The sequence below is a fragment of the Netta rufina genome (assembly GCF_964035555.1).
Source record: "Netta rufina genome assembly, chromosome: 3".
In the NCBI taxonomy this organism is placed as follows: domain Eukaryota; kingdom Metazoa; phylum Chordata; class Aves; order Anseriformes; family Anatidae; genus Netta; species Netta rufina.
In genome coordinates this window covers 53867438-53894776 of record NC_140125.1, presented here as the reverse complement: position 1 = coordinate 53894776, position 27339 = coordinate 53867438, and the positions used below count along the sequence as shown (strand labels likewise).

The 27339-nt window shown below is 41.9% G+C and overlaps 1 protein-coding gene across 2 annotated transcripts in view; it reads right to left on the bottom strand.

Moving 5' to 3' along the window:
- Window positions 1-9789: 9789 nt before the first annotated feature.
- Window positions 9790-27339, bottom strand: part of MTHFD1L (methylenetetrahydrofolate dehydrogenase (NADP+ dependent) 1 like) — a 149392-nt gene continuing 131842 nt past the window's right edge. Inside the window, exons 27-28 of one of the 2 annotated variants that reach the window (XM_084284268.1) lie at window positions 16258-16366; window positions 9790-12712 (exon numbers count right to left, since the gene is read on the bottom strand). In XM_084284268.1, the coding sequence (XP_084140394.1) occupies window positions 16277-16366 (90 nt within the window). In that variant the 3' untranslated portion in view covers window positions 9790-12712; window positions 16258-16276. Of the gene's footprint in view, window positions 12713-16017; window positions 16067-16257; window positions 16367-27339 lie in introns of those variants that run through there. The other variant, XM_084284269.1, reaches the window with a different exon arrangement.

The window sequence follows — 27339 nt, the reverse complement described above, 5'->3', positions numbered from 1 at the left end:
AGAGAATGAACATTCATGATACAAATCCCTGTCTGTCAGAGAGGCAAATGAGACATCTTCCATTTTATCTGCATTTCTGCCCCTTCACTGGACAACGTCTGGTGGTAGTAAGGAGATGGGGGTAGAGAGAGAATAATGCTGAGTGACTGAGGAAAGGTTCATGTAGGACATTTGCTGTGAGCAAGAACGATCATCCAATTATCTTCTTCTCCTACCCAGTGATGGGAAAAACATGCAGTGGTTTCAATTGTATTACCAGGGTTTTGGAGCCCCTTATTTAGAAAGATTTCAAGGATTTTATTAATTATTTTTGAAAACTTCCCTAGGAAATTTTCTTTAAATATTTGGCACAAATTAAAATGTACTATTTGAAATGAGCTAAAGGTTCTTACTTCCTTTATATTCTAGTTCATTATATATTTTTTTTTAATTTACATGATGAAATGGTGACCTTTAAATTGACTTATTCGTGACACTACATTACTTTTCTCTGTCTCAAGTTTTGGGAAGCCACATACTAATCTAAGTTCAGATCCCATACTGCACCTTGTGAGTGCTCACTGGGTAAATAATTGTGTGACCATAGTTTCATATTACGTTAGACAAAAGGCATAATTGTTTGTAATCCAATATGGCAGAGGAAAAGAACATCATACGCATCAAATCAGGCTTTATATGACAGCATCACTTACAGAATGTACAGCTAGCAAAGGACTTTTAGGAGCTGTGGAATAGTGGAAACTTGTAGGTTCAAAGAGCAGATGTTTTACTGACACAAGGCAGAAGCATTGCAGCTAGGAGCTATTAGCGTAACAAGGGAAAAAAGCCTTTGGGGTCTTCAGAGCCTGACTGGAGTAGATGGATCGTGTTCATTAAACCACCCAAGGGATGGGGTTTTGCAACATTTTGTGTACTTCTGATCAGTGAACGGCAGTGCTTTGGGAGTTACTGCGTTAAGTTCTTAAATTAAAGTTTGGGTAATATTTGGTAAAACCCTGGCTCCACTGAAAAGAGCAAGACTTTCATTATTGATTTGGTTGCAAATCAGATCTCATCAAGCATGGCAGGGAGGAGAAGTTTGATTTTTTTTCTTTTTATAAACGCTGAGCACTCAAAGATGGCAGAACAACTCTGCAACAGGACCTTCCCAGAGCCTGCAAACCTCAGCAAAAATCCCCTTGCCTCCATTTATGTCAGATGTGCAGTGAGGGAAGACAGGAGTGGAAGCACCTGAAGGCTTGGTGGACATCCGGAGGCTGTAGTGCAGCCACTGCGGGACCAGAAGTGGAAGCCACCTGATGGGAAATATGGCATGGAAAGAAGAACCTTAAACACCATCACCCTGCTCCTCTCCCCCGTGTCTCCCACCAAGTGCCCTGCCTGAAAAGCTCCTGGGCCACCTCCCTAACCCAGGAGCCACCCTTCTGCTGTGCTGCCCACAGCTCCACAGGAGCCCTGCTCTTGTCCTTTCCAGGAACACGATTGGGATTTTGTGGGGAGTTTCAGTCCGCTTTGGTTTTGATAGAAAAATTAAAATTAAAATACTGGAGCCCTAATAGAGAGCTTTGTTTCCTTGGAAAATTTTATTTTCTTCTCTATATTTTCATTCAATCATTTGCCAACTGATGTTATACAGTAAAATGTTTTTCTAAGTACTCTGAAAGTGAGAGGAATACAAACATCTCTACTATTTTCCTGTGGATCTTATAAAAAACTGACTAAACTTTTCCCCACTTTGAAATGAAAAAGCATCAACTGCTTCCCATTTTCCAACTTGAAAAACAAATTTTTGAAATGTCTTGTCTTCTCTGCCACATGCATTTTGCTTGAATCAAGCCTGTTCTCTAAATCAAAAGTTTCCAGACATTCAGTACCAGCAACATAGGAGCGGATGCTTCTTACGTGCCTCCCATAACGAAGACGAAAACCTTCTAGCTAGCAGCAGTGACTGAGATTTCAGTTGTGAAGGAATAATTCCCAGCTTTCAGCAAAAAAATATCTTTTTATCTTATCCTAGAGCATTGGTTCAACAGTGTAAAATTGACTGGAGTCTTTTATCAGTTTATACATTATATCAAAGCACAAACCAAGAACTCAAATGGGATTTGGGTCAAAAACCTGAGCAGGGGGATGAAGGGCGATGAGTTTTCACCATACCGATCCTTGCCAACAACCTTTACCTTCAGACAAAAGCCCTCATTCCTGATAACCTTTCCTGTGATTTTACCTCCAGACAACTTCTCTGTAGTTCCATCTTCCTCTCTGCCCCAGGTCCCCTTGGGGCTGGGCTGGTGGCAGTGGCAGGTCTCATAACTGGTCGATAGGCTTTGAACCAGCATAGAGGTGATTTCAAGGCAGTGGGAAAAGATTTCAGATAAAATCTAGGGTGTGTTCAAGCCACTTTTCTAACAGGGATTAGGCTAATATAGAAAAGATCCACATAACTCACCTCTCAATATTTTAATTTTCATATGAATATGGCAGCTAAAATTCCAATTAACCTTTGCCTTTCAACAGCTTTTGATGTTGAAATGCAACTGTTTTTATCCAAAAGACTACCGTTTTCAAATGTACTCTTTCTTATTTAAAATGCTTAAAAATAAATGTTTAATTTCTAATTTTCAAGACTTGCACACATATTTGGTAATTTGCCACAATATTTGAAGTAGTTTTGAGTCAACCTGGAGTGTTTAATTGACTAGTTTTATAGAACTGAAAAATCAGGAAAAAAATATGCAGAAAACCCTGTAGCACTGAATGCCTATGTTCCCACTGAAGACTGCCTGCATCCATGGAAGCTGGTCCCTTACTGTCCTCAAACTGCACAATATTGGATGCAAAATAAAATCCCCTCTGCTGAAAAATTTTTGAAATTTTGAGCTAGTATTATTTTATTTTTTTCTCCCATCTCCTAAAATGTTATCCAGTAAGTAGTCAGCAAATTAAAGAAAACCACGGGCGGAGCAGCAGGACCTGCTGGAGGTGGCATTGGTGGCAATGAGTTCACCAAGCCTCAGCCTGGCTGTTATCAATCTGCTTTCTTGTCTAGAGGTGGATGTCCAGCCTCAGACTTACACAGCCAAGGGACATGGGCAGTGTGAGAGAGCAACTTTCAAGGTCAGGAAAAATTCAGATGTGAGTCAGAATTACGGTGGAAATATTGTGTCTTTTTCACCAACCAGAACTAAATACCATTTGTCTCTTCCAGCAGATCCCCTGGGCCCAATTCTTTGCTCTTCTGCCTCCTTAGTCACTCAGGTCCATGAACAGTAACTGTATGGCAAAATGTTTTTCATGGTTGCTAGAGGAGCTGCAATAAATTCAGAATCCTGATTAAAATATTTTCTCCTCTTTTTAACAGCTCATGAATTAATGGCAGTGCTCTAGCAACACTTTGCACTGTGCAGAATTACAGGTGACACTTGAAGCAACAACACAAACAGCAATTTTGAACCTTAGTTCCGTGATGTATCCACATTCTCCTACCCCCCCACTTTTTTTTTTCTTTCTTTTTTTTTTTTTTTTTGTGCACAGCTTGTATATGGTATCATTTTCTGTAGTAGTAGTAGCAGCACAGCTCTCCAGCCGCCTGAATGAAAGGCACAAGCATGTGCTTACAGCTGCAAGCACTGCACACCCACTGGTACACCGGCAATCTGACCTCTCTTTAGAAAACAACTTCTGAACCCTTCGGCAGAGGCAGCCAAGGCATTTCTCTCCACTTGGGCTCTTGAAACGTCAGGGAGTATTTATCCGGAGCGATGAGGAGTTATTGCATGCTGCCCTAACAGTATCCACATATTGGTCAGGGGCAGGAGATTTCCAGTTACTCCTGCTTGTGTGATTAAGTCATTCAGACTGAAACACGGTTTCTAAATTACTCTTTTTTATACATTGGATGTCCTTGCCTGTCATAGCCGGACAAGGAGCTGGGTCCCTCCCACAAACATGGAGAAGGATGACAACAGCATGGGGCGCCTGGGAGGTGACCCAGTGGCCTCCCTGAGGCTGCCCTTTCAGGCTCCTGGAGTAGGAAAGACTGGCAGCGACTGGAAAAGTGATGCCAGTATTGATTTCTCCTAGTGGTGTAAGAAATGATAGTCACTTAACAGCTCTCCAAGGCCCTGTGAAAGAAGTCCTCAGTTTCTCCTGCCAGAAAGGAGCAATGGGCAGCAATTGTTCCCCATGGAACAGACTTTTCCTATACCTTGTGTAAACGTGGATGGACAGCTTTACCTGTTATGGCACATAAGACCCAATTTCTCAAAAATTAAGTGGATGGGATTCAAGAATCAGAGTGGCTTTGAGGTCCTAAGCTCAGATTTCTCCTCTGAGCCAAAGTTGTGTCGTTTCTTGATCTGTGCAGGTTATAAAACAATCAATGGAGCCAGTTTTTGAGCATTTTCTATCAATCACCAACACGCAGTAAGGGCCAGCTGGATTGCCTCCTATGCATTTGTTATGACCCATTTTCAGGGCTCTTACATGTGGAATTGAAGCAATTTGGGGTTTTATAAATATTGTCTTGTCTCACAACTGATTTACAAACTTAGTCAGTAAGATTCCTGGTTCTGAAATATAACAGCAGAATTATAAGCCTGGACAGAAGCGCTAGGAAGGGTGCGTGCTGCTGGTGGTGGGGCACGCAGGAGGGCCAGGGGTGTCCTGCTGGCTCTGGCCACCCCTCGTGACTGAAGCACCAGTTTTTGTGTAGGTTGGTGTCCCTGAGGGTCTGGTGAGCAGCAAACCATGCCAACCCACAGGAGCTGGTGGCAGTGTGGAGAGCAGCTGCCCCAGCCAGGCACCGCTCCTGCCACGGAAACAAGGGCACTGGGCGGGGACGGGGAGTTGGTCCCTTCAGGTGCTTATGCTTGTTTTACTTTTTTTTCCTCTTTTTTTAATTATTATTATTTTTTTTTTTCTTTTTTCCCCTGTGGTGGTTTGCAATAAAAGACTGAATCCATGCTCTTACAATCTTCAGGATGCCATTTGGATTACGACAGCCCATTTAAAAGAGTGATCGGGTTGGTTGGCTGAATATGGCACCTTTGAGAGGCGGTAGGGAAATGGCCCTAATGCTTCTGTGGTCAAGTTGGAGCAGCTGGATTACTTGCTTGTGTTGATTCTGGCAGTCACAGCTTTGCAGCAAGGCTTTGGTTTTCCAGCACTCCTTCACGTGAGTAAGCAAGCCTTCTCGCTTACAGCTGGTAAGAACACGTATGGTATATTACCTAGCTCTTCGTGAAAGTCCATGCTTATACAAAGAAATTTTGCTTATTAGTAAGGAAAAATCTGAGCGTGTAGTTGTACTTGGTGACATCCAGAGAGCCTTTTCTTCCTCTGTGGTTCTACGTAGTTCTTCTATAGCTGCTGCATTCAGTGGCAGCATCTGTACCAGACCTGAATGACACATTCGAATGTTAAAATCATTTGTTGAATTTAATGTGTGGCTGAAGAGGGAAAGCAGCTCCCTTTGTAGTAATGAGCTAGCTGATATTTAGCTTGCTAATGTTTTTTTCACTGGTCTTTCCTTAATGCAATAATGGTGTTGCAAGGATATGTGCCTTGTTTATGCAAACTTTGACTCTTCATGACCAGTATTGGGATGCGAAGGCAAGAGAGTTGTAGAGAACATGGGTGGGGGAATCCTCCCCACCTGCCTATTTAACGCCTACAAGTTTCTGGCACAACTTCATGATTTCTCCTTAGACGTGAGGAAAAGCCCAGATGTAAAACTGATCATATCTGGTATGAGGCTGCACAAAACGGAACTGCTGAGCCAGTTTGTGCCGGTAGCTGTACTTCTGTAAATTCTGCTGGCTATCTATTTGCTCGGTGGGTAATCAAGTCTGCCTATGTCTCTGCACATACTAGACCTGCATCTTTGGCCTCTGGTGGGATTTGGGGAGCAGGACTTGCTCCATTTGTGGGGTGCAGTGCCACGGGAAGGGTGCGCTGACTCCTGGGGACCTGGTGGCCCCGTGGCATGACAGAGGAGTTTGCCCAAGGTCTGACACCAGGGAGCTGCAGAGTAACTGGCTCCAACGCTGATCACATTTGAGCAGTACTGAGGCATTGGTTTGGAGATGCAGGAGAGGCTTTCTTCAGTCTCGCTACAGGGAATGGCTGTAAACATAGCTGTGGCTGCTCAGGCTCAAGTCAGGCTGGTTGAGGCAATGTGAAATTCAAGGTCAAAAGGCGAAAGGCTGCTAAATTTAAGATTCAAGTTTACGTTCAAAAGTAAATGGTTACTTGGAAGGCTTCCATCTCAGATGCGCTAAATAAGGGATGGCTCTCCCAGCATGTCTCCCCGTGCATCTGGGCACTGTAGCAGTGTCACAGGAATTATGGGCTGGAGAGGTCCTCCTCAAACGTGCTTTCCCAAGAATGCAAGCCTAATTGCTCTTGTGCATCCAGGCTTGTTTCTATAAATGTTTGGATGTGGCCCTGCAGGTTCACTTTGTTATCCCAAATACAGGATTAAACAGTGGATTCTCCTGCCAGATTTTTTTTTTTCCGGCTTCCTACCACTTGTAGCAGTGGAAAAACTTGAGCATCAGCCATGTGTGGGGTATGGATACAAATGGATTTGATGGGATCCTCTCTTACTGGGAGAGAGCGAAAGTGTTTTTGTTTTTTTTTGTCAGGTCTTAAAGGGAGAAAAACAGCACCAGCAGAAAGGCAGTGCTTCAGGGAACCTTTCCCTGTGTGAGTGCTCTTCAGTGCCCAGCACGGTGTCGGACTGACAGCTTGGTTGGCCATTTCTGAAGGGTTCAGATCATCTGCTCTTCAGATGGCTCATGATGCTCCCAGTTTGATAACTGCAGGCTCTCCGTACAGCCCCCAGGCAGGTTTCAGCCACATGATTGAAAGGATCGGGATGAGCTGGTAACCAAAACTGGAAGGAAGAATTTATAGGAAACAGCACCGTGAATGTGAACTGAAGTGTTGGCTCTGGGTCTTCTCCAGCAGTGCTCACTTTCCAGGTGTATCCTTCCTTCAGAGGGTGTTCTAGATTACCTTTTACTTGTTTATTTGTTTTTGTTTTGTCTACTCTTTCACTTGCTGCTCATTTTCTATTTCCTAGCATGATTTGATTACATTGTCCTAGCATAGCATCCCTTTATAAATAACAAATTATTATCAATGGTAAGCTTTGGTGGTGCAGTGAGAGTATTTTTCCTCTTTTCAGTACGTAATTGCAGATAAACTTACTGGCATAGCCTTCTTCAGAACTGTTGGTGGCAGGTTATATACCACTCTACTAAAATTAATTTTTGAAATGAGACTTAGTGAAATCACTTCTCAGACTCATCTTGATTTACATGTGCTGCTTTCATACAGTTCTGTGTCCCCCCCCGCCAAAAAAAAAAAAAAAAATTGGCTTGTGCACTTTGTTCCTTTATTTGCCATTTTCATTATCTCATTATCTTTCTTTCTTTATTTATTCTTTCCCATTTTCCACTCATTACTAGGAATTAAATAACTGACTTGCATACTTGGCCATAACTAACCGAGTGGGATCTGACAAAGTCTCTCTGTTTCCCTGTAGTCTCAGCGCTGGAATTAGACCCAGGATGAAGCGGGGCTGGCTCCTTGCTCCAGCCCAGAGCAAGCTTTTGCCAGGCACTCCTACCTGATGCTGAATTAGGGTGGTTGGATGATAACAGAGACAAAACCCATCACTGTATGGAAGCGATGCAAAGGGCTTAGGTCATTAAGCAGGTACTGTAGGCTAATGTCACAGTCTCTAGTGCCAGCTGTGGTGGCTGAAAGGATGCTGACCCCAGAAGCCATCAGCCCTGCCTCGCTGGCGCTGTCCCCAATTCCCTGCTGCCAGCAGGGGTTTGCCTTCTGAACTGCCCACTGTAACCATGCAAACAGGACCTGAGGTTCCCAGGTGCTGCAGGAGGGAAGGGTTGGGGTCGGGAAGCCTCTCACACTCCCACCTCTGACAAAACATCTGCAGTGCCCAACACCGGGCTGCGACCTGCTGGTGTCGGTGCTTCCTCACCTGCTGCAGTCAGAGGGAGCCTGCTTACCCCAGACACCTGCAAAAGCAGGTTGGCAAACACATTTTTTGACTGCACTGGAGGCACTGAGGTGACACGTGCTCCAGCTGAGCGGGGCAGGAATGTGTGCAACAGCACAACCAGGGATCCAGCAAACACAGGGACGGCGTCTCCTTGCAGAGATGTTGGCTGGACGAGAGCTGCGTAGGAGCTGGTCTGCTGCCACAAGTAATACATCAGGCTCTCCTCCCTTCTCTCACATTTCCCCTCAAGACTTTTGGCAAAGATGGAACTGGAATAAGACCTCCTGGAATTCATATAGGGGCATAGTTACATTTCATCTATATAACATGCATTTGGTGCAAGTACAGCCATAATTATTATTTCTTTTTCTGAAGAATATTCACTGTATATGTGATAGGGATACGTAGGTGCTGTGTCATGGGAAACCAACAGGCTGTGTCCTGAAAAGCTAATATCTTCTCTGGCATAAAGGACCTAACTAACTTTGTGACCAGATATTGACATTACAAAAGTAATTGTGACTTGTGTTTGAAACATCCTCTTTTTAAGTAGTACTCTGCTCTGTGAACAAAAGTCCTTATGATCCTTATACACATGCTCTGCAGCTATGTGTACTTCCCTATTGCTCACCTTTCCTACTAACATCACAGTAGGAAAACAGAACAGCTTATCTGGGAAGGGACCTAGGTGTTACCGGGTCTGATCCCCAGTGCAAAGTGGGGCTGACTTGGGGAGTTTCTCAGGGCCTTGTCCAGTCCAGCCTACACTGGCATGTCGCACTCTGGCTCTTTCCAGTCATTGCTCAAAGGTTTCAAGTCAAAAAGTTTACTTGGGAAGTAAATACTTAAGGTTTTAGATAAAAACTGCATGCACAAATACACATTTCCTCATGCCTGCATGTGTATATTTAATATATTACTCACAAGTGCATGGAGAAGGGAACTATTATTATGACCACACATGTGGACAAGTTAAAAACCCAATGCTAGTCCAAATGACTTTGTCTTGCTATTGAGAAAACAGAAGCAATGTCCTGTATGTGCTTGAAATGCTTGATTTCCTTCCACCCCCCCCCTCCAGCTCATCTTGCTTCCCCATTTTATTTCTTCCTGCTCCCAGGCTGCTTGCTGCTGTGTTATGATCCAGTCCCTGAAGCTTTTGCATTTCTTGTATTTCAGTCCCACCCCGAGGAGCTCACGGATGCACGTTCCTGTACCTGCCGCTGCTCCACACAAATCCAGCTGCCAGCTGAGAAGTGGAAAGCATCCAACTGACCCTTGCATCTGATCCAGCCTTTCACGCCAAGGACCAAAGGCAATAGCAAGATATTTTGGGACCAGGACAGGATGTTAGTCTGGTGTGTCCTTCCCTCCAAACACAAACCAACTTCAAAAGGGCTGCACCGAGAGAGATGAGGTGGGGAGCCCTCCTGTGCACAGCCCCTTGCGGCAACAGCCAGCAACAAAACGCCTTCCTGGCTTCTCGGGGCTGGCTTGGCTCTGCCGACTGCTCTGGTCACTGAGGGAACCTGGAGAGAGCCCCACACCTTGCTCACTTCTGGCACTCCACCATGATGCTGCTGAGCTCCCTCCTGCCTTGCTGTGGTCGTGTTTGGCTGGAGCTGGGGGCAGAACAAGATGAAGTGACTTAAGAGAAAAAAAATAGGTCGCTATGGAAGTAGACAGGACGGTGGGTAAGAAAAATATTAAATGATGGATGTTCACTGTTGATGAAACCAGACTTGAGACAGGAGTCACTTCTGCAAACTGAACATCAGCACACATTCTTTATTTTTACGTTTACAACAACTGAAAACCCAGAGCTTTTAATTTTAACGTACAAACCAAGAAACCTGTTTTAATCAGGCTGAAATATTTCAATCTCATTAGTTTTCAGCAGCAGCAATAACAAAATACTCAGTGCCTACAAAAAGCAGACCTGGATAACAAACACCCGTGTGGTTTTTAACGCGCTCTAGGCAAGCCACCCCGCAAAGCTGCGGGTCTGCAATGCTGCAAAATTGCTCAGAGCCGACGCAAAGGCAGGAGCCCCACATCTGCAAGCCCAGCTGTGCAGCAACAAGTGACACACCTAGCAATAGCACTCACCTTGCAAAGATTTCATTTTAAACCCTTCTCGATGAAGGCATTTGGCCTCAGAAATAGGGTGGCCCAAGGGAAGGCACTGTGACTGTTTCTGCAGCTCAGCCGATGGCCAATAACTCAATCCCTGCAGACTGCGAAGCAGAACCTGCAGGCCAGCATGGATTACTCCTAACAAATCTTCTGCTAAAATATAAAATGAAGAGCCAAAAAATGGAATAGCTTGAGGGACTTTGCAGATAGTTAACTAGAAGGGGGAAGAAAGCTAGGACGAAACAAAAGAGAGTCATTCCAGCTTTCCTTCAATTATTGAAGCTATCAAAATAGTGTAACAAATCCTAGGCATGTAACAGTAGAAAAATTACAGGATGTTTCTTAACTCTAAACGAACAGAGTTGGAATGGTGCTTTAGGGAGAGACCAGTGGGTCAGAAAGACAGCCCCAGTGTGCGTGGCCTGAAGGGACAGTAAGCACGTTAAGGATGCTCCACAAGTGGACAGCTAGCACCATGTTCAGCAGCCCACACTGCACGGTCCCATCAGGTAGGGTCCCACACACCAGCCGGGGAGCCATGGTGACCCCCATTAAGGCAAGGGTATGGTTTTCTGAATTTCACTGGACAAGACAGAGGGAAGACCTCATTTATATGTCTTGAATGAACTGCTGGAACTATAGGAAAAGTATGCCTGGAAACCACTCTTAATTTCCTTCCAGAAGTCTTTGGTTTTTTCCAGGCTATGTATCTGTGTGTGCACAAGACGAAATTACAACACAGTTGTGTATACGAATAATGCGGCTGTATTCTGGGGCACAATTTAATAGAAAATACCAGAACTCTCTGTCCGCAGGAGCTGTGAAATCAGTATGTGAATTTTGCTTTCTACTTAGCAGGTTTGTCCATCCTCGGGTAAATTAAAGCATCCACAGTGTTATGAGCTCTATCACCTAATCAGGCTAGAGTATCAGATAGCTTTATTTGTCATGTTTACCATCACAGCGATCCCCCTGGTGCTGGGAGACAATGCTATGAATACAGCCGTTCTGAAATGCAGTCAGCAGACATTTCCGTACTACTCCAGGGAAGGCACACATAATTACTTTAATTGCCCCCAGTTTGTTTTTTGGTCCATAATTACAGTTTGGGGTTTATAAATAACCAAGCGTGATTTTAAAAACCAAAACAAACCCCTCAATTACCTCAGGAACTGTGCTGCAACTCAGGCTCCAAAGGTGGCTGTGCAAAAGGGGGCCCAAATGGCATTGTATCGGCCCACAACATACAGATGTGCGTAAGCGGAGCAAAGCAACAGGATGGGAAACGTCACCAGGAAAATAAACTCCCTCATCATTATTTCGCTGCTTTTTACCTTAAAAAAAACCAATGGCCTATTGTCTCGAATAAACCTATTGTTCTGCCACATTTTTTGTTATTGAGGGAACCAACAGTCCGTCAGTGAGAGTTTCCTGAGGAGCAGCAGCTTGGAAAGCTAATCGCAGTATCAGAAGCTTAAGGCACGTTTTGCTGCAGATTTGGGAAACTGGAAAAGATAAGTTACAGAGGTAAATTAACACACACCGCTGAGGATTTAACTTGTTTGAATAGCCACTTCAAATATAAAACACATTCCAGTTTTGCAAGGTGGCTGAAAACTGCACAGCAAAGTCCTGCCCTGTTGCATCCTCGCGTGATGGGCATTTCTCTCTCATTCCCAGGCATTGTACGCTGCCAGGGACAGGGTACACAAACCTCCAGGTCTGGAACCAGCACAGCAGGAGTTTTCACTAGCCAGGAACTGGAGCATAACAGGGCTTCTGATGGAGCAATGCCCTCTCTGAGCAACCAGCTCCACCACAACAAGCACATCATCAGCTGGACAGCCTCTAACATATGCTTCAGATACAGAGACCCATGGATATGAGACAGCTCTGGCTGAAGTGTTTCAAAAGACATTTGCCCACCAAGGAAACAAATTATGTATTAGAAACCCTTCACAAAATACATGCTCTGCTCTTTCTCTATTTAATATCTTCCTTGCTTGAAGCTTGGCTGTTACCCAAATGCATCCAGAGCAACACTTGATGATAACTCAAAAATGTGCAGTTAATCTGTGTATAGTTTCAGCTCCTGAATGCCAGGAGCCAAAGTGTATTTTTTTGAGAGAAACAGGCTCAATCACACAGCATAATCATGTTTGCGTAAGTTTTCAGATGGCCAAGGATAAGGGAAATAGTTCTGTTAACTCCTTTGAGAAAAGATGAAAACTCTAAAGGCAAAAATTCCACTTTTTTTCAATGTCAGTTTATCCACAAACAAGGATAAGACCCTGCAGAGAGCTTTCTGCACTACAGTGAGAAAAATCTAGCTTGTCCTTTTTTTTTTTTTTTTTTTTTTTTTTTTTTTTTAACCTCACGGCTATATTTCATCATAAAAAACTAGTTTGAAGAAAGAGTAAACTTTTGCTCTTTGGTCTATCTTGACATTCCTCCAGAGACACATAACAGGAATACTTCAAATTCATTTTTGTCTCCTATTTGCAGGAAATAGGAAAGCTGCAGCTCTTAATTTCCAGGCTTCTGAAACAAGAAAGATAAAGAAGTTATAGGCTGAAACAAAAAGTCGTTAAAGAAGAAAAGAGACAGAAATATAATCTAAAATGTACTTGCAGTGTTTTAGTGAAACTGGATATTTTTGCCTTAACCATAATATACAAGAATGGAGGATGCATGTGGCATAAATAAACATTTGTTATCTGTGTATCCACACCAGGAGGGAAACAGAAATATGAACTCATATTCCCGTCTGATATGGACTTCAAGTTCTACATTATCACAATAATTGCTGCTAACTGAAACCCCGATATGTAATACTGTAGAATGAGGCTAAAGCAAGTCAGCTTTTTCTTTCATAGGATCAATCTTGTGGGCACAAAGAAAAGATCTTCAAACAACTTCTATTCATATCTGAATGAATTAAGATGAAAACATCCAGCAAATATTTCCCAATTTTACACCAGTTTTGGCGTCCTCCTCAAGAGCTTCTTTACAGCTATGTAGATGTTCACAGGCTGAGCCCTGGGATTCCTCCTGCATTCAGTAAGGCTCTCAGGGTGGAAAAATACCTGTGCTGTGTATTGCAATCGCTCTGATGCTCTGCCAATTTTGAAGAGGAAACAAGTGCAAGAATATATCTGCAATTGTGGACAGCCATGGCCTTACTCAGTCAGAGCCAACTGAGGAAAAGCACCGCCTCCCCCAGCAACCCAGATTCCCAAAGCAGTGCTGGCACAGTAAGAGCAGACACCTGCTGCCGCTGATTTCATTAGAGGAAGCCCTAGAGCTCACAAGGGTCCTTAACAAACTGTACTTTTGCAGAGTGGGTTGGGTTCATAAATTCTCCTCACTGGGCAAATAACACTTTTTTTTTTTTTTTTTAATAGTTCTTCCTCCTGGCAAGCTTGTCTGCATTTAAATAATTCTTACTCTGACCAGTGCTATCTACAGATAGCTCCCGAGGAAATGATTTCAAATTTCCTCTAAGTGTAAGCTGGGCAGTATAGGATAAATAGGGTAATGGCCAGTGACAAGGAACTAGCCAGATTCTTTTGGGTTCATTCCCTGGTATTCAATTTTTTTTAAACAAAATTTTTTATTGCTCCTACAGAGAGAATTCAATAGCTTATGTTATATGTAGTAGCTATTTGTCAACAACAACAACAAAAAAGAGCTTCAGTTCAAGAAGAGCACCACACAGTTATCCTACAGCAGAAAGTTTTGTCTGCAACTCCTTCACAAGTGTTACGAAGCTACACATTGCAGAAGAGGATATAAATGCACACTAACACAAGAGTTCTCAGCACTGACCATGTTTATAATGAAACATCTGCAGCTCTTAACTAATCTCTAAATATATTTCAATTACCACATCTTAAAGATCTGAATCAATTCTAATGAGTTGGCTAAATATTGTATTACTGGAAATTTTACGTTGTACACTACAACCTTAAGAAAAGAATTCAAACCAAGTAGAAAAGAATCCCTCAATCTGCCATCACAGAAACAAACCCAGATACCCTGAAGTGTAATATCAGCTACAGTGTGGGTTCACTTTAGTGAAATTGTGAAAACAAAGAACTATACTAAGCTTCTTGAAAGAAAGTTGTGAGTAAATATTATCTGGGAATGTATTTTCTCTCTTTATCCAAAATGACAAATGTACAAATCTAGTTCATGAACTGGATGAATTTTATAGCTGATGAACAGTGTCTACCCTGTATGGTGCTCCCTGGGTGTTACAACATTATCAATGCAGAACATGTATTTAGATAGTTGAAAGCAGGAATACAGGTAAACATGTTCCCATTTTTCTCTTTAAAAGGCTTAAGTTTACTGAATCATCTGTTCATCTGATGCCACCAACACCACCATAATGAAATTAAAATAATTTATTTGCAGTTCAATATGCATCATTTTTTGCCTGACTACTATGTTTTTGTTAGCATTTCTTTTTATAGCTAAGAAACCACCATCACTGATTGAAAGCCAAGGTTAACATTTTAATTTCATGCACTACTTCAAAAGAAAGACATTCACAATTGGAACGGAACATTTTATCTGCTTATTCACTATTGTTCTTTGTAACACACCAATCCAAGGGTTTGATGGATTTGTGAATGACCAGGCAGTAACCACTCAATTAAGCAGGTTACGTGAATCTGCATACAGATTTTACATTAGGATCCTGCAGTCATTTTAGATGATTCAGAGGTAATTACATGATTGACACATGATAAACTAAAATGCATGCAAAAAGCCATCACGCATGTAATGTGTATCAGTAACAAAGACAGAATATATGTCAAGAAGTGGTAAGCAACGGAAGAGTCAGGGACAGTTTGCATGTGTGTAAGCACTGCTCATTACTAGCATGTTAGGTAGTAACTACCTGTGCATCCCGTTTAATTTTCAAGCTAAAATTTTTTCACTTCTCTTGATGGGTACATGTGAAATGGCAGAATATGTTCTCACTGGGTATTATGTGAATGCTGTGAGGAAACTAGTGGTTAATTTGGTCTGAACAGTATTCTCCTTGGGCTGTGCAAACCTCTCCCCTCCTCCAAATAATCCTTCAAAACACAGAAAATGAAAGCTGGTTCTCTTAAACCATAGTAAACAAGGATTGCTCTGGGCACATCCAACTCAAAGCTCAGCTGACCTGGGCTGTCACCACAGCCCTGTGAGCTCATAGTGATATAGTTATTCTGTGTAAAAGTAACCACTTTGCTTTCCAGACTGATTTACTGAGTGGGGAGAGAGAGAGGAAAGTAATAGGAGAGTCCCACCACAGACACACATGGTTTATTTCAGGTAGGGTTACATCGCTTCTTATTCCACTTAGTATAGTGCAAGGTTAAAATGAAGTAGCATGAAATATTTTAACTTGGATTTTCAAGTAAGGAACATGTGCTACACAAAATTAAAACCGGACACCAAGAAAATTAAGTATTTAAGAGAAGAAATGGTGGGAGAACTGCAGCCTTCAAGGAAAGAGAGAGAAGCCAGTGTGAAAAACGCACAGCCTGAGAGGCCAGATTTGTGTTCCTGAAATGTTTATTATCATTTGAGAGAGATGACAGCAATCAGGAAAAACAAACAAACAAACAGAAACAAAAAAACACACACACACACAACAAAGCTCATGATAAAGCACAGAAATGTCTCCTCTGATATCTGGGTAATGACAGGAACACACTGCCACATGATAATATCAAAGATGAACTAGATATTTCTTTTTAGGTGACTAACAAGACACGAGTTCTTCAGACTAACATTTTCCACAGCCAAAAGCAGTATAATTGCAGAGCCAGCTCCTTCTCAAACTGGCAGAGCCAGGAAATCCAAAAGGCATCATCAATGCACACCAGTAAAGTGCTGGCAACCACGCAACAAAGGAGAAAGACACATTATAAACTGCACATTATGAAACTTCTTGCCAAATCCCCGTGTGAAGTCCTCAGTGAAACTAGGGCCTATCTAAAGTCCCGATAATCTTTTTCATGTATCTACCAGAGACAAACATCCTCCCCCAAACTGGAATAGGAAAATAATGTCTGTTGACCCACCTGAAGTTGGACGTCAGTCTCAAAACAATCCCTTCACTTGCTCTGTGACGGGGTCGAGGTCAATGTCATAGAAGCATGGCCTCGTGGGCAGTCCTGGCATGGTGCTCATCTGAGGGAACAATGAAACGAAGTTATACTCCTGCACCTGTAAGGAGATAAATCACTCCATCCACGTAAACCTCAGAGTAAGAGAAAGGAGGGATTGTTCATTGCGGACTCAACTACAGATGTGAACTTCATCACATTTTTTGTTTCTGTTAAAAATGTCAAGCTCTGCACTTCTTCAATTCATTTTTAAGCATACATGTACGTTTCTAAAAGGCAGGAAAGAAGAAATAAAAGCCACAAAATAGAGGCTAGTAAACTAAACATAAAAAAATAAACTCCTTAACAAAATTGCAACACTCTGGGACTTATTTGCTCCTCAGAATACTCATCCATAATGCTTATCCATTTATATCTACTTGGAAATTCACACAGCAAAGAGCAAGGACACAGCTGACTGAATTCACCTGGTGTTACAAACATGCTAAACCACAGACCTTTGCCACACAAATTCAGAATATAGGAGCAGAGTTAACCACAACACTTTTATGACTGAATACTTAATATGAGAAACAAATTGAAACAGTTCAACGAAACATACATGGATTGTAGTTGAATCCTAATTCAGTAGTTAGAATTGGTAGGCTGAGATATGAAGCCAAAGCAACCCAATTATCTCAAGCTATTTACAATTAAGATCCTGATCTAGCATAAAACACCAGCATCTGCATACTTTTTAATGTGAATAATCTCATGGACCTAAATTACACAATTTACTACAGTTCTGCTTATGCTACTTATATATCGTTATTTACAATTAACATTTTAGCAGCAATTAAAGGCACATGAGTGACTTGGAAATCTTGAGGTGCAAGCCCACCACAGTTTATACCACATTAAACCAGATGTACCCCAGTTTCTTACCTTCCCTACCTCAGCCCTCCCACCTTCTCCCTCATGCAGATGATGTCTGGAAAGCAAGTTCAGTAAAATAATTCTATTTTTTGATCCCCTTGGGCCAGAAGGGGCTTCTATGGCTCTAATACCAGCACTGGCACAAGGGGAAGGATGCAACTGCAGGGCAGTTTTAAGGCAGCACCAGACTGGATTAACCTGTGCAAGTGTGGGTTCCCACCCTGAGTCTTTATAAAGTAAATATCTCACCCTATCTCCACTAATTCAAGGCACTCTACAAATAGCATTTGTCCTTATGAACTCCATAAACCTTTTCAATATCTTAACCTCAGAATCAGAGTATATCCCTAGTATATTAGGTTCTATATTAATACCCAAAGGGATGAGAAACGTTACAACCTCTAGAAAGAAGCCTGCAGTTCAGCGTTAGCTGACCTGTTTGCTAGCTAAGAGCCTTTAAACATTAAAAGTTCTTTAAGAGATGCTAGATTCTGACGAGCATTTTTAGGTGGGGCCAGTCACCTGGGACCTCACTGAAGCTGGTGGTTAATCTGACCCCAGGAGGTAACCTTCAAACAGGGTTGTACAGGAAGAAATCACATGGGCTTGAGCACCAAAACCACCAGACACAATATCCTAAGGACAGGGGGAAACTGGCCCAGGCGGGTGGTGAGAGAGCCACAGCAGGAGGGCTGCCACCTAGCAGAGCCCTCAGCTAAAATGGCCAGGCCACTTCCCACCTCCGTCCTCCCCAATTCCCCGAGGAACACAGCTCAGCAACGGTGATTTTCCCGTCCAAAGGCAGGCTGTAACAGGCTGATCAGCCTCAAAGGAGAAAAAACAAATGACCACTATCTTAGTTGCTCCAGAGAGATGGACTCAGTCTCCTCTCTGGCTGGAGCGGGCTGTATTTCTTCATAGGCCAACCGGCACCTCCAGTGACCAGTTTACACCTCCCATGGGCTTCAGCTCTGCCCTGAACGCTCAGCACAGTGTTCCCATCACGGGGACACGAGGACAAACACGTCTCTTTGTGCTGCCCTGCCTCACCCTGCCATCGCAGAGGTTAATCCCATTGCTGCAAGGGGAAAGCAGCTCGGGGGGCGCAGTGCCGACACAGCCATCATCCTACTTGAGGTCTGAGAAAAAACAATGCAACCGGCTCTTCTGCTGGACACAGTACATTTCCCCTGGTTTTAAATATAGCCCTTCCTGAGAGCTTTTGTTATCGCACACAGTAGGATTAAAAGACAAAACTGTCTGTTTGCATTCACCGAAACCCTTCCACTGATTGTAGGACATTGTTTTATTGGCAGACGTTGTCTCAGCACCTAAGTTAAGTACTAAAACACCTTGCTGCTATTGTTTATCTGTTGGCCACACCAGTCGGACTACTCCATTATTCGGGTTACTGAATTATTTTCTGCCCCAGATTCATCCCTGTTTATGATTTAACTCTTGACAAGGAACAGCCATAATGAATTAAATTTCCCTGGGATGGGAAGGGAATGAACACATCGCCAAAAACAACTTTCTGGTTACTCTGTGTAAGGCAGTTCTACGTCTACATCTACATCTGAGAGTAAACTCCCAAATTACATGCCTCCCCCTTGTTAAAAAAAAAAGACTATATCTACAAGCTTGGCCAGTCTTCATTTTCCCTGTATAATAAAAACAAGAATAATTTCAGTGGAGTTTTTCCTTATTATTATGTTGTTAAATAAATCCTGTATGTGCTTGGAGGTTTCTTTCGTCTACAAAAATCAGAGTGGAGTAACCGGGCCCATATTAACTAATGGAAATCTATTACGTCTGTAAAATGTAAATATCAAAACAGTTTATTGCCAGTTCAGGGAGTATAACTAGTCTTGTATTGAAAATTTAAGTCAACAAAAGGGAATAAGTTCATCTGAATTAAAATTACTGCTACGCAAAATGAAGTACAAGGCACAAAACCAGAGAGGAAACACTTTCGGACAAATAGTTATGTGAACTGCAGAGTGCAAATAAAACACATCCTGTCATTTTCCCCATGGCCCAGACTTCCAAACAGGCAAAGCCATGCAGATTTACGACCATGTCTCTCTGCTCTCATTATTTGGACATGCAGAGGTAACACACAGCAGAATCTATCCCTTTTTCATTACTTCACGGTCAATAGCAAGAGACAGCTGGCTGGTCGAGGAGATTACTACCACTTATTCCCTCACCAGCACTCTGTTTCTTTCTTGAGGCCAAAAAGGCACGGGAGCAGAGGGCTTGGTAGGCTGCAAGGCTGAACGAGGCTTCAGCTGGCTGGCTTTCCACAGGGCTGCAGACTCAAAGTAATCCTCTCCCCCTGCACTGGGGAACAACAACATATGCCCTCTATACACTGCACAGAGATCATCGGGAATCTCCACACCCATATAGTCCTGTTTTGGTTATAGTTTGGTGGCTACTCTACAGCACGTGATGTGGCTGTGGGGAAAGGCAGAATAAGAAGTAGTGAAAGAGACCACATTATCCACTTCAGACCACAAACTGGATTTACGCAACCAAAATAATACTGAATTTGACCAAAACTGTTTTTATCACACTTCCCTTGAGAGAAGGAACATATAAAGGCATAAACTTTGCATCTTAAGACTTAATGCAATTCATCTGAAAGTTTTATGCAGGGGAGAAAAGAAGAATTAAAAAAAGGTTTAAGAAGAATTCATCCAGCTATTGCCCAAAATGTATCATGAAGGAATTAACAGGAATTAGTTCCGTAGGAACTCAACGGAACCAATCAATTTCTTTACAAACTCTGCAGCTGTCTACACATCCATGAGAGCAAATCAGCTTCAAAAAGACAACATGAAAAATACAATGCATATTTCTTACTATGCCATTCTATGTTTAGGAGATAAAAAGTTCAAGTCTTAAATCAACCATCCTGAGAATCATTTATGATCCTGGAAATGAACATCTAGTGGAAGATAAAATATGATTCAAGTTAAGGATATCTATAGGCTACCATTATTTACACCAGGCATTTACTATCTTCCAGAGGCATGCTTCTATGACTAGACAGAGTAAAACATAATGTGCTTCTTTACGAGAGGAAAGTGTCAGTTATTTCCAAGGAAGCTGTATGAGAGTGGTGTTTCCCACTCTCTCCAAAAACACATCTAGAGTCACTGGATGAGTGATTAAGCTGAGCTTCATTGGACTTTCATTTAAATTACAATTGCATGTTCCCTTGTAATTTTGTTTGGCCATCAGGTCTATGTAACAGTTACCATCAAGCCCTGAGGCTCTGGTAGCCAGGTTTGCCACGGTGCCAATAGGAACTATCCTGCTTCAGTTCCTTTTTTATAGTACAAATTAGTACAAATGCCTATTAGTGGTTGATGCATCCTGCCTTGTACTTCAAGTGTGCATATACACATATGTACAGATATTTATTTAAAAAAAAAAAAATACTTATAGGACCTGAGATCACCTTAACAGGTTTAGCACAATGGCATAATTTGCAAAACAGATGTCCTGAGGACTACATCCAACTCACGTTTAGTGTCTTTTTCAGCTATAAGACAACATGTGGCTGCATAGTAGCATGATTTATAAATACAGAAGAAACAAACAAGCAGAAAAAAAAAAAAAAACACCCCCAAAAACAGAGAAATCTGTACTTAAATAAGTAGGCAAAATAGAAGACTAGAAGATAACAAAAAATCAACAAACACCTTACTGAGGAAACATCTCTGTTCTGTGGCTTATGGAGTTAATCTTGCATTTGACAAGAAATACAAGTCATTCACATTGTCTCATTGTACCCTTTTGTTAATTGAACAAGTTAGGACAACGTGCAACCATCTGAAACTTGAAATACTGTGGAAAACAGATGTTGTTTCTCAGGAGAATCTAGCAGACATGACTGCGGATAACTCCTTAATAAAATCTGATGGGGTGAATTGCACACTCCATACTCCCTCATCAAGAAACAATACAAGAGGAAACTCAAGGGATTTATAAATAGCCCTGTAAACCTGCAAGCATAATGTTCAACGTGCTAGCATTTGTTGGACCCTTGAGGCGTGGCACAAAGGAGCTCCACTTGAGGGTTTCAATAATGTCTCTTAGTGTGAATTAGAGCTCTGAAAGACAGATCCACTACCAGAAATTTGCTTCCCTGCAGTTCATCTGTCAGTCCCAATGCACGAGAAGCTGAAAGAAAGCTTCTTTCCTTCCTTCTGAAAGCATCCTCACAGGTCCCCAACCCTGCATACGTTTAGTCACGTTCTTTATCTCCACCATCAGATTACCTCCACCAACTTCTGTGGTGCTGGGCATGCACTGGAAGTTGGCACCAGGGGAACTGCACCCATGGGCTGGGAGAGAGAGATTGAACAGTTGCACGACTACACTGCACGACTGGAGAAGTGCAGATGTTAATGCTGGATGCCTTAAGGTCCCTGTACTCTCCATAGGACCACAGTACTCCATAATATGCTCTTGTGCAAACCCTTCCATGGAGAGTTATTTCATCTTAAGACTGGACTTTGCTACACTGCACAGAGACATTCAATGTGTACTGAAAAGGGATGCTAGTGCACAAAAATTAGGCAGCATATCCTAAACAGCTCCAAGTTCAGCTTTTCGCTTGTTCCATAGAACCTGAAAATTTCCCCCAGTTTGCAGAGCATCAAAAATCAGCTCACGTTTGGAATGACAGAATAAATAATTTAACAGGAAAATGAAGGAAAAGAATAATTTGGCTTAATTAAAAGAAAGAAATGTAACAGACATGAAATGGATAAAACAAAATAGGCACAATATAGTATAAACAGCCACCCACGTATTAGAGAGGGGAACAACACTGTACCAGACAAAACCAACTCAAGTGATCTTTCACCACCTCTGAAAGGTGGAAAAAAAAAAAAAACACAAAAACAACAACAATAAAAACACGTCCACATTAGGAAAAGCAGACACACAATGAAAGCAAACTAGGGCTTCCTTCAAAAAGTACTAACCTTTAAAGACAAACTAGTAAATTCAGCCTTGGAAATTGCATTAATTTCAAAAAAAATCTACTTCAATAACTACATAAGGCTTAAGAAACCATTATCTCATTATTTTTCATTGCCTGAAAATAACGGGGATTTCTAAAAGCAGTTAAGCAACAATTTTTAGTCAGTGTTTAAATAAAGGTTCACTCATAAGTTTTAATGAAAATTTGCCAAACCTGATGATAGCCAGAGGTGGTAAGGAGAGGGAAGCTCATATTTCATTCTCAGGAAATCTTTAACAAAAAAGGAATCTTGTCGTAAGGTATAACAACAGTCACACTAATAAACTCCACACATTAACAGCTTTCAAAATGACCAAAATAATGTTGGAAAAGGTGATGATCCTACTCCGACACAGGTTGCAGTATTCCTTGCAAGAAATAGCTCTGTCTCACTGGCATGCTGGCTGATACCAGGTGCAGAAGTCCATCTGGCATCAATTATTCTATTATCATTTTCTCTTGCATTAACATTTGCACATTTTTGGCAACCGTCCAATATTGGGAAAGCATTTACAACAACAAAACGCACAGACATTGTTCTTCTGCTATCAGCATCTGGATGAAGTTACAGCAGTACTGAACACCGAGTATGCAATCCCAATTGACCTTGCTGCCAGGTGCTCGAGCGAGGTGGAAGTAGCTTGTGTTCAGTAATGTCCTCTGGGGGATTTCCAGGACCCTACGATTTACTCATCTTGAGCGGAAATAGTCTGAATCTGAGAGCAATCCCCTGGGCATCCTGAATTAAAACACAAGCCCTCATGAACAGTCCTCATCTGTCCAGAACAGTTTTTTGAAACTGCTACGGGTACATATCCCAAAGGAAGCAGGGGACGAGATGTTTGGCCGGTGCTTGGTTGGCCAAGTTCTTAGTGAACAGCTCTGTGCAACATTGCTGAAACTTGAACATTGCTGTTAGCGACGTGCTAAGGCACTGAAGACCCAGAACAGGCATTTTGTTAGTTATTAAATAAAATACTTCGGCAGAGATGTAATCTGTAAAAGAATGAGTAAATTTCCCCTTTAAGTAAAACATTTGTGACTCACATACATGACTGTAGTTCCTCTTCGCAGAGTTGTCTCAACTCAAACGTTTTCATCTTAGAGGATATAAAACCATATTTGTAGTAGAAGAAAATGATCTCCCTAATAACAGCACAATAGTGTAAATATTTTAGGTTTTACTCAAAAAATGCATCCTTCTGAGGTTGCATATTAGATGGGTTAAATATTTGGTGTGTTGTTTGTACTACTGACAGTGCAGTAGGATGTTTCACAGGGAATTCAGAACTGTTCTCTGCCATGGACAGGTCAATAGATAAGCAAAATGCTACAATCTCCCACCACCCAAAAAAAAAAAAGAAAAAAAAAAAAGAAAAAAAAAAAGAAAAAAAAAAAAAAAGGAAAGAAAAACCACCAACAGAGGAGATACAGCCCGGGAGAAAAAACAGTTACAAATGCCAGGTAACTCATTCCAAAACGGCCCCCTCCATCCCATCCCACTCAAATCCTTTTCCAGCAGTAACTGCTCCCTTGGGCTAAGGCCTACATCCTGATTTTCCCTCCCTCTGAGGCTTTTGACAGAGCCCCTGGCAGAGAACTTGCTCTCTGCGTCTCATACGAAATCACCTCCTCGGTCAGAAGAAATCCTTCTCTTCAGCTCACTCCTGAGGGTCAGAGGCTGCCAGGGCTGTTCCCATTCCTGACGAGCAGCCAGCACATCAGAGTGCTGGAAACATGCCCCTGGGGGAATAAATCTAGAAGATATTTTACAGAAAGGTGCTCCTCTCACGTACTGTTTCAGCAACAGGAATGTCTGAAGTATCTGACGCTTATGGGTACAAGATCCTCCTGTTTTATCCACTGCCTGGGTCTCCTGGTGACCAGGAGGTGATCAAGCTGTACAAGCACCTCAGGCTTTACCTGCTCAGAGCAGAGGATCACAGGGTATTTGGGAAGGAGAGGTCTTGGGTGGGCATATGCCAATCACCTTGCCTTTGCCCAGGGACTGGGCACCCTTCACTTCTTCTGAAACCTGTTTATTTTGTACCAATTGTTTCTCTAGAAGGGCCATCCTTCACACCCTGGAAGCAAGTCTCACTTTGTGCTCTTGATCGTCACTATGCCGTTTTGTTTAAAAGTTTCATAACTTTCAGGAGACTTCCCTTGCTGGTCAGACAGCCTGACCTGCTGACATTGGAAAGTACAGAGCTTTGGCGGTAGCCCAGAAGCTGGAGTCGGTGGCACCAGGAGACAATGTAAAGCACGTATGAGTTCTACACGCAACAAACTTTGTCCTTCCCATGTAAGTCATGCTAGGAAGTGCATTGGTAACAAGTGCATTGCAGACCTCTAGCAGTAGGTAACATTCAGTACCACATGTCCTCTAAAATCATATCAGAATATACTTTCTTTGTTGACAAACAAATAAAGAATGGAGGATATTACTTAGATCAGCAATTTTCATCCTATAGTCAACCGACCCACTATTTTAAGAAGTTTCTGAAAAGGCTGCTAAGAGAAGCAAGCCTTGAATAACTTTTGCTGAAGCTCACATTTTTACTGGAAGATGAAGGAGAATATAAATGCTTTGAAAAAGGCTGAAGACCACCATCTTAAATTTTGTGGGTGAACTGATAAAGAGAGAAGTGTGATCAAGAACAGAGTTGTGAAACAACACCCAGTATGAATGCACCCAATTTTCCATGAGTCTTTCCATGAGTCTTATGTTGTTAACTTCAGGTATAAAAATGGACCTCTAATTTCAGTGAGGAATTCACTATTACTGTATGAAAGGGAAGAAAAAAATAACTCATTTGCAATATTTTGGCTTTAGTTTCTAGAAAGAAGGAATGCACAGGTAATGCACTACTGACTTCAGAAGAAGCACCTTCTTTGCAAGTTTCCTGAACTGCAGTAATAGCTGCAGTTTTTAATATATAAAAAATATATAGTTTTATATATAATATATGCAGTTTAATATATATATATATATAAATATATAATATATATATAATATATTTATATATAATATATGCAGTTTTTTAATATATAAAAAAAATTTAGACATGAATATGCAACTTAACTCTCTTGTTGTAATACTGATTTCCAAAGTTTCTCTGAGGAGATACTAAAATTTGAATTTCTATTCGCTGAATTTACACCAGGAGTTAATGTGGTCAGATAGATTTAATTTTCAATGGAAACCAGAGAAACCATTTTGTTAATTAAGGGCACAATCTTTATCCTACAAACTTTTATATACTAAAGATCTGCTTCTATATATGGATAAAGAAAACATTTTCCAAAGTACTTAAAAACATGAATTAAATACATCTGGAAAATACATGAAATAAAATCTCCATTTTAAAAGGTGTGTGAGATAAGAGGCAGAAAAGGTAAAACGATTTGCCAAAAGTTAGAAAGGGAGCTGAGGTGATGCCAGGAGAATGGAACTTGGAATAGGTAAATCTCATTCTCATCTTCATCTCATGTAACTGAAACTCCAAAATAACTACGCCAAATAGCTACAGTCCGTGAAACATCTCTTTCAATTACATAATGAATTCTTTGCATCAGTGTTTTTTAAATGAAATAAAACTTCCTCCATTTCTCACACTTTGCCCTGAAGTATTCAGTTTAAGCCTGCAGCAAGTTGGGTTTAAAATCAGATTTCCGCAACACAACAAAGGATAACAATACATAGAAATAACAACAACAACAAAGAAGTTACTAAAGTGTGCAATTAAAATCAACCATATTTGGAAATGCACCTATTTTTCAGTGTAGAAAAGAAAAACAAACAACACCAAACAACCTACAAACAGATGTTTTGTGTGGGGCATTAAGTATTTTTCCCAAATGAAATATGTGAAAGGACAAAAAAAGGGTTGGGTAGTACTGAATTTCTGCATCCTAACACAGAACAAGTTAACAGTTCTGTCTTGCTTCTTCGCTAAGACCTAGCAGAGGATAATCTATGGGAATTTTTTCTTGAGTATTTAAAAACATGTAACACATACATCATCACGGAAGCGAGAGAGTCCATTTGTGCACGTACACACAGGCTAGATCATAAAATGACTAAAACAAAATGATAACAGAAATTAAAGAACAGTGAGAATACCATCTCTGCAGTACCAGAGTGAACAAACTGGCACACAAAGCTGTAGGCTTTATTTGTTCTCCAGGCTGCTCCTAATCAAAACAAGGCCAGTTTGTAATGAACTCTCATTTTTGGCAAACAGACCCTTCACAGCTTCGCTGCTCAGCCAAAGGCACAACAAACACAGCCTGCAACACATCCGCTCACGCTCAACTCGCCTCGTCCCCTCCCGGTGTCCCCGCGATGGCACGCCGGCCGTGGCCGCAGAGCTGAGCTGCCAGCCTGCGGCTGCCCACCCGCTTTGGCATCATTCAACCTTGATGACAGGCCACCAGCAAGTAAGAGCACTCGCCCTTGGATCCAGCCACAGGTTGCCCTGTGGAGTTGTCATCAGCACCCCTGACAGTCAGGACTTCAGTAGTTTCCCTCGGAAAATCATTTGTGGTTTATCTGCGGGAAAATTCTGCTTTATCTTTGCTTCCACGTTACATCTCTCCTTCACCAGACTGCTTAAAAACTGTGAAGCTAATATTGAAATTGATTTTTGTGAAAGTTATTAAGATTTTTTTTTTTTCCCCCAGAAAAAAGCAAAGAGAACACGAGCTTCACAAACACAGAGGGAGCTTCCCTGCGCTGTCACCAACATGCCGTGATCCCATTCTGGACAGATTACCTGCAGAGCTCTTGGTTTCTGTGTCTGCTCACTGCTTCACATCCTCACTGCTGCTGCCAAATACCATGGCACTGATGCTCTTTCTTACAGACAGGATCAGGGCTCATGCAAGGTCCCAGGCAGACAAACAAATCTGAGTTATGTAGTGCCTGACACATCTGACACATGCAGGCACAACCTGCACTGTCCGGGCCACTACTGAAGGCGGCAGGAGTGGGAAAAAGTCATCAAAGGCTGAGGAAGATGGGAAATACTTGTACTATCTTTGCTGCATTTGTTTGTGAAATGTCATCTTTTAACTTC